The sequence below is a fragment of the Psilocybe cubensis genome, chromosome 1, assembly GCF_017499595.1.
Source record: "Psilocybe cubensis strain MGC-MH-2018 chromosome 1, whole genome shotgun sequence".
NCBI lineage: Eukaryota > Fungi > Basidiomycota > Agaricomycetes > Agaricales > Agrocybaceae > Psilocybe > Psilocybe cubensis.
Window position 1 is genome coordinate 32,811 of NC_062999.1, and position 8,327 is coordinate 41,137.

The following is an 8,327-nucleotide window of genomic DNA, read 5'->3' on the forward strand; positions in this document are numbered from 1 at the left end:
TTTTGATGGACCGGATCATGAACTGTCCAATTAAGATTCACAACAATCAATCAATTGATTGTTAGGTAAGGACCCAGGTAAGCTATTTATACTCTTGACATGTGAATATTCCCATGTCGCGGTTACTCGGAGCCACGTAACCAGAGTAATCTATATCCATGTGATTCACATCACAGTCAATAACCCACGATGTCAAAGAACAAAAGTGTTGGATCCACTTTTGACAGGTTACCATGTGCCACATTGACCCGTGACACTCTGTTCATCAGAGACCTGTCTAACTTGACAATAAACATTGACAGATTTGTGATAGTCGGTAAGATACATGACAGCTGCACAGCATCACTTCACGCGCTGTCATCGGATGTCTAGAACATTCCTTCTAAGAATAGCCACTGAAGAGTCTATAAAGACGAAAGGGCTGGTTGTTGGTACCCCCCAACAGCCCTCTGGCCTTCTTTCCATTTAACTCACAGTTTAAACAAGTCGCTCGCACCTCGCTTCGCTCGGTGCTCGCTCCCCCCCTAAACCCTAATAACCCCTAAACCCTAAACCCTATGTACGAGGAATGGTTACTCAACGCTTCGGAAGAAAACACTGCATTAGCCCATATTAATCCAAATTCGTTAGAGAATAACTTGGTTAAATTGGGCATCTTTAAACGTGCTATCGAGATTGGCAATACGCAATTGATAACACAACATGGGTCTAGATATTTTAGACAAAAAAATGGCCTCGCAATGGGCGTCGCGGATTCTCCGGACCTTGCTAACCTCTTTGGAGCCCATTTTGAAATAAAGTCAAAAATCTTAGACCACCCAAACGTGGCCTTCTATGGAAGGTACATCGACGATTGTTTCGCAATTGTTTACGCCGAGTCCGAAGCACTTGCACTTAATCTTATTAAAGAAACAATAAAGTTCGATGGTTGTGTTATCGAATGGGCTGTTTCCTCGTCGGGATGTCAATTTCTCGATGCTTTCATATTCAAGGAGTCTGGAAAACTTCATTGGAAGCCATTTGTCAAGACAGGAAACAACCGAGAACGAGTTCCATGGGTATCACATCATCCTTTGGACGTCAAACGTGGCGTCTACATTGGAGAGTTATCCAGGTTAGCCGTACTATGTAGTACCAAGGAAATCTACATCGGAGCAATTAGAGACCTTAACGCTCTCTATTTGATGCGCGGTTATCCCGAAAACCTAGTCATGTCTTGGTGTAAGAAGAATATACAAGAACGTTGGGAAAAGCGATTCGCTTTACGAGTCGCAGAGCACGACGAATCCATTCTTGTACTTAAAACCAGATTTGATCAGGTATGGAATTGGTTTTCAGCTGCTGAACTTGGAAAGACTGTTACCGAGTACTGGTCGGCATGGTATGAACATGCCGAGAAAGGTCTGTATAGTGCAGACTCGTCCAGACCCCTTATCAAACCAGATCCAAATTACGTTCACGACCTCGATGATGTTCGCCCGGAGCTGTTCACACAGATCCTCGTGGACGGAGAAACTGAGTTCGTACCGGATTTGAGGAAGATAGGACTACTCGGAAGTCGTTGGATAGTATCGCGAAAGCGCAATACTAATCTTTTCGACCTTGCAAATGTGTGGAAGAAAACAGTCTTTCGTAAACTGGATGAAAACATCGCTGAAAAAGGTGGTGTTGTTCCCGAAACTCAAAACGTTAATGAAACTTATCATTCTGCTCTAGTTGAAGCTGCTGAACAGATAAGTATCGAAAGTGATAACGAGATAATACTTCATAGACGTTCAACCTCACAAGAGAGGGAACATCCAGAATTCGGCAGAATATCCAAATCTTACAACCGATGAAAAGAATACTAGCGCGTAAGGCGTAAAGCATTAGAAAAAAAAACCCTAACCGTAAGTATTCCTTGCTATAAAGTAACAAACATCTACTTACAAGCAACACTTTGGATTAAATAGCTAAACCTAAACCCTAAACCCTAAACCCTAAACCCTAACCTAACCCCAACCCTAAGCTAACTAAGTCTAACCTTAGTAGGAAGTAAGGTAGGCGTGTGAACTTCCGAACGGCATGTGATTGTGAAGGGCCGGATCTAATTTAGTACATGGGAAAAGTTACTTAGTACTTCGGGAAAAGTTCCTTAGTACCGTGGAAACATTTTTGATGGACCGGATCATGAACTGTCCAATTAAGATTCACAACAATCAATCATTCTATTGTTTGATTGTTAGGTAAGGACCCAGGTAAGCTATTTATACTCTAGACATGTGAATATTCCCATGTCGCGGTTACTCGGAGCCACGTAACCAGAGTAATCTATATCCATGTGATTCACATCACAGTCAATAACCCACGATGTCAAAGAACAAAAGTGTTGGATCCACTTTTGACAGGTTACCATGTGCCACATCGACCCGTGGCACTCTGTTCATCAGAGACCTGTCTAACTTGACAATAAACATTGACAGATTTGTGATAGTCGGTAAGATACATGACAGCTGCGCAGCATCACTTCACGCGCTGTCATCGGATGTCTAGAACATTCCTTCTAAGAATAGCCACTGAAGAGTCTATAAAGACGAAAGGGCTGGTTGTTGGGATCCCCCAACAGCCCTCTGGCTTCTTTCCATTTTAACTCCCAGTTTAAACTAGTCGCTCGCACCTCGCTTCGCTCGGTGCTCGCTCCCCCCCTAAACCCTAAACCCTAAACCCTAAACCCTAAACCCTAAACCCTAAAAACCGTAAAGCCAACAAGTCACTACTCAAAATACGTATTCCTGGTAGGAAGACATTGTAATTAGTACTTATCTCTTTCTCTCAATGTGTATTATTGTTAAAAACGGCGTGGAGAAATGTGCTGCCCCGCAGGGAGAAAATTTCCTAATTTGGAAGGACCCTGAGGAGGTCTGTCCGGTTTCGCGGATTTGAGGCCCCAAATCTCGCGGATTTGAGGGCCAAATTCGGGGTCGAGGCCGGACAAGGCCTTAGGGGAGCTTCCCGGGTCCTGGAAATACTGAACAAAGATGTCACTTCAGGGCCTGATTCCGACCGCTATGGTTCTACGCCTGGTGCTTACTGGAATACGTACTTCCTCTTGATGTCAGTCGATACATAATACGCCTGTATTCGCACGTAAGCCGTAAAACACAAAATCCATTCTCTGCCCGCCCCCTGTACTGAGGCGTGAGAATTGTATCATATGATGTGTGGGACTTCACCGAATGCCGTCGGTATCTCTTCGACCGTCCTCCATTCCATTCCGTCACCCAAAGAAGTACCATTTTACCACTCATAGCCCCCTTGCGCTTCTGTGTCGACACGTAAAGTAAGATACAAAAGCAGTTCACTCGATACACCACTTGGAGCACTATTAGAAGGGATATATGTGTTATGGAAGTAGCACTACAGTGTGTATCTGAATCAGTATATCAAAACGTTTACATGATCCTGAAAAGACCCAGATCATTGACGGATAGACCGTTAAACGCTCTCCAAGCTTATCCGGCCGCTAAACAAAATCTAGCAACTCTACCAACCACTCATATCCGTACGAATTACCTCGTCCAAACCGTGCGCGCGCTTATAATAGCGCTTCGATGTTAAACTCCTAAAGCCTGAAGCTGAAGTCGTCCGTCTGTGCATCACATACCGCTTTCTCTCTCGCTTACTTCGACTTCGACCTCGCCTCGCCACTTCAATCCACTCGTCTTTTCTCGTTTCGTCTCGTCTCGTTCATTGAACCCGTCTCATCACGGCGTACGCGCCGTCTCGTCTCATCTCGCGCCTTCCATCTCGCCTCGCCTCATTTAAAAAATTCATCGAGGTTTGATCCTGAGACATTTACACAGCACAGCACTCGACTCTCGTCTCGTCTCGTCTCGTCTAGTTAGACTAGTGGCGACAAATTGACCTGAACGTGTTGGTTAGCACGTCCACTGTCAAGAGTCGAGAGTCGGGACTCGATAGTCGACCACCTATCCTGATCGTCTTGCCGTGCTTGCGTAGAACATTGTGGTGTTCGAACTAAAGCCATGTTCAGATTCAAATTCAGAGAGTCAGAGTCAGAGAGTGGGAGAGTCAGAGAGTCGGAGAGTCAGAGAGTCAGAGAGTCAGAGAGTCAGATGGCACAGGGGTCACAACTGGGAACGGCATCCTAAACACAATTGGATAGAATTGGATAGATAGATAGAATCGGATAGATAGATAGAATTGGATAAAATAAAATAAAATAAAATAGCGATGAAACAGACCAAACCAAACGTCACTCACTCACTAACTAACTAACTAACTAAGTATGCAAGTATATACACAAAAACGGAGTAATGAGACCTTTAACAACTAGATAAGCGTGTAGATCGACCATACGACCGACCGACGGGCGCATATATGTACAGTATACACGTATACTCGTCGCACAAGTGTGCTGGGATCACGACAACTGAACAACATAATTCAGCACAAGAACAGGTGGGAGGGGGGAGGGGGAGAAAGGGGGGAGGGGGAGAAGTGGGAAAGGGGAAGGGGAACAGGAAGGGACGTACGAAATCGGCGTTTTTGAGGTAGTCCCGCAATATACTGTCTTTGACTATACATAAAACCGCACGTCAGCTTAGTAGCATAAGGTGGATGGAGGAGAGTGGTGCTTACCAGCTTTTATAGTCGTCGCTGTCGCTTTTTTGTCCTGCAAATTAATCCATCAGGGATGAGAGAGAGAAGGGGGGAGAGAGAGGGAGGGAAGGACGTACGACGACGGACGTAGCGTAAAAGTAGCTCGCGCGCTGTGTAGGCAAGTGTTCCTTCAACTGCTCTTTAAACTTTTCTCTCAAATCTACCAACACCATCAGCAATCAAAAATCCAAAAAACGGCTCCAACGCACATTTCACAACAGTATTCACATCATTCGCACGTTCACCATAACTAGGCAGATACTTGCGCACCTGCACCCCCGCTTTCAGCTTCCTCTTCAGGAGATCGCATTTGTTAAGGAAGAGGATCATGGTCGTGCTGGCGAGGAGCTTGGAGGAGCAGACGGTGCGCCAGAGGAGGAAGGAGTCTTCGAGGCGGTTGACGCGTGCGTCTTCGGTGAGACGCTCGTCGAAGCATGATACAGGCGCCACTGGGTGTATTAGCTGTGTTAACGAATGGGAAAGGAGGGGGGGAGGGAAGGGGACGCACGGAATATGATAGCTTGGACATTATCAAAATACGGCAACCACGCGTGGCGCTGTGACTATGTGAGCCAGGGTCAAAACAAGTCGGGAGAGGGGGACATACCACAGTCCGCGATCCACCTACGTCGTACAAGATCCACTCTTTACCTGCGTCTCCGCCGATACCGCCCGCAAAGATGCTAGTCGGGCCGTCATCCAGTCTGATGCGGTACTCTTGCACGCCAAGAGTTCGGAGTCGTGCGCGGACGACGTCATCGTCTGACGGCGAGTAATCGCGCTGGGCGATGCGGTCGAGGTCGTCCAGGAAACTATGCGTCTATTAGCACACGGGTATGCAGAGAGAAAGAGCGGACGTACAAGCCAGCTGTATCCTCGATCCTTATCCTCCGCTTTTTGAGCACGGCACGTACGACATCGTCCGTCCACAGCGCCTTCATATCCTCCAAACAACTAGCCAGAATCTCCGTCGCATCGTCCACCATCTCCCCTTCCCCCTCCCCATCCTCACCAACGGGCGTCGCACGCCCACTCCCCACCCTCCCCTGCCTCCTCACACTCTGCGCCGAGCCCTTCCGCACTAAGCGCTGCCCGCGCTGCAACGCCTCCTGCAACCGCGTCACTCCAAACTCGCGTTGCGCTGACGCAGCACCAAGCGGGCGCGCCAGACCCTGCGGTTCCGTTTCGAGACTTAACGGGCCGAGACTCGTTCCGCCTAACACATTCGTCGCTGCGCTATCACCCGTCGCAGCAGCAGCAGCAGCAGGCGCTGGCGATGGCAAGGGCAACCCCATATCCTCATCCGACCCCGCACCAAGCCGCCTCTTCAGATCCGTCTCCACACGGCGTAACGGCCCAAGCCGCATCTTCAGCACCTGGTGTTTACCCGTCAACAGCGTCGACAACTGTTTACTCCCTTCCCTCCCCGTGCCTCCTCCCACACCACTCCCACTCCCACTCGCTTCCCCCCCGCCACCTGCACTGCTACTCCCCCCAGGACTAACAGACTGCTGCAGATCGCCCTCGCCCTCGGGCTCCCCGTCCATCTCAGCCTGCAGCGCCTCTACGATCGTAATGATCGAGCGGATCACGTTGAGCTGGATCACAGCGCGCCACGACGCGCGCTCGGCGTCCCAGTCTGCGCGTGCGTATTTCATGCGAAAGTCTGTGTCGGTGGGTGGGTGTGTCGCGTGGGTAGGTGGGTGGATTGAGTTGGGAAGGGAGGAGAGAGGGACGGAAAGTCAGTATAAGAACACGGGTAAGATAATACAACGCACTTTTCAACGTCGTCGATTTGCCTAACCATCACAACCCACGTCCACGAGCACGAGCGCGCATTGAATCCCAAGTCCCAAGTCCCAATTCCAATCCCAATCCCAATCCCAGTCGCAATCGCACACCATATCCAAAAAATTCCCAAAAAACACAAATCAAAGAAAAACGTCAGCTTCCCCTCCCCCAAAACCCCCCAACCCAAAACCCCCCTCAAAAAACCCAAAAAACACTCACCACTCTCACTCTGCCCCAACAAAAGCACCCTCACAACCCCCCTCTCCCTCCGTCTCCTCTCAGCCCTCTCAACCTTCAACTCCTCATCAATCATCTCACTCACTCTCCTTGCCGCCGCCTCTGCTTCCAGGCGGGTGGTGCGTTCAGTGGGAGTTTCGTTGGGTGGGGGGAGGAGGAGGGTTGATAGGGGGTCGTCGGATTGGGATGTGGTGGTTGTGGTTGTGGTTGTGGATGAGGTTGTGGATGTTGGGAGACCCATTTTTGGTTTGTGGGTTGGGTGGGTTTTTTGGTGGGATTGGGTGCGGGTGGAAAGCGCTGGTGCTTTGTTTGGTGTAGATCTATAAGCAGAAACGTCAGCTACGTTCAAATCCAGCTATGATACGATGGGGGTGTGGGGTGAATGGAACAGTGCAATGTCAAATGAGTGCACGAACGAACACAAAACAAGAAAAAAAAATAAAGATTGAAAGATTGAGAGATTGAATCCAATAAAGATACGTGAAAGGTAAAGGAAAAGGAAAAAGTGAGCGTAACAGTGGAAAGGTATAACCGACCGACCAACCGATGCTCGAGCAAACTCAACCTAACTCTACCAACCAACCAACCAACCTAACTCAACCAACTCAACCCAACCAACGGCTAGCGGCCAACGATGGACGATGAACGATGAACGATGCAGACCGAAGACCACTACCGATACACGACTGATGTTGTATGATGCGTCCTCCATACATCCCCGCACGTCTGCATGCTGACCCGCTTCCAAAATGACACGTTCTTCCGACGTCGAAGGGACTAGAGAAGGTCAGTGATCCGTCAAGTTGATGTTGATGTCATACTCACCAACGTTGCGAGCATTGAACAAGGTCTACTGACGCGTGCACCATACAATCCCGCATACTCGCCTGTGTACCGCCTCCAAAACAACATGATGGAATCCCTTTGAACCTTTTCACACACCATCCCGCCTCGACAGCGACCCGGTTCCAACGTTGAAGAGACTAGAGAAGGTCAGTTAGCTGTCAAGTTGATGTTGATGCCATACTCACCAATGTTGCCAGCATACCCCGCTGCCCTATGCCAGCACTGAGCACGCTCCCATCCCACTTGCATCATCATACTCCCGCATACTGTCCCGCCTCAACAGTGACGTGTAGCCTAGACACTGTCAGTGGGCTATCAACATCACTTGATGCCGTACTCACCGACGTGGCCAGCGCACTCGCCTCATCGGGTGTCGCACACACTCCAATGACACATCCCCCGCGATTCCCCACGTGTCGTGCGCGAAACACCATGCTTGCTAGATGTCAAAGGGTCTGGAGGAGAGAGGGATATGATTTTGAAGCCGTACTCACCCTAACACTTCCAGCATAGCCACTGTGAGACTATACGCACCCCCTTGCGCATCAACGCTGTCCGGCAAATGTATGCAAGTTGGATGGGCTGCGCGTCGCCATCTCTGTGCAGCTTGATTGAGTGCGGGGTGGTGCTGGAACATGGATACATAAGTCAACGTGCTGGTTACTATGATTCAGGCAGAACTAACCTTGACACGCAGATTCTCTGCACTAGACTGCGGCACATAGTCGCCGCCACGTCGATGTCATCTGTGTGCTAATGCACGGCATGGATGGCAAAGGGAGGGGGAGGGG

The 8,327-nt window shown here is 49.2% G+C and overlaps 2 protein-coding genes across 2 annotated transcripts; one reads left to right on the top strand and one right to left on the bottom strand.

The window, feature by feature from the left end:
- Positions 1-557: 557 nt before the first annotated feature.
- Positions 558-1,838, top strand: JR316_0000001 (uncharacterized protein; the record flags this gene model as incomplete). The annotated part of the gene is made up of 1 exon (XM_047885820.1): positions 558-1,838. One exon carries the CDS (start codon positions 558-560, stop codon positions 1,836-1,838), a length of 1,281 nt encoding a protein of 426 aa, XP_047753566.1.
- Positions 1,839-4,423: 2,585 nt separating this feature from the next.
- On the bottom strand, positions 4,424-6,931 carry JR316_0000002 (Guanine nucleotide-binding protein alpha-4 subunit; the record flags this gene model as incomplete). Its single annotated transcript, XM_047885821.1, has 9 exons — positions 4,424-4,432; positions 4,536-4,579; positions 4,642-4,675; positions 4,740-4,822; positions 4,872-5,111; positions 5,171-5,219; positions 5,270-5,474; positions 5,524-6,328; positions 6,673-6,931. 9 exons carry the CDS (start codon positions 6,929-6,931, stop codon positions 4,424-4,426), a joined length of 1,728 nt encoding a protein of 575 aa, XP_047753567.1.
- Positions 6,932-8,327: the final 1,396 nt, after the last annotated feature.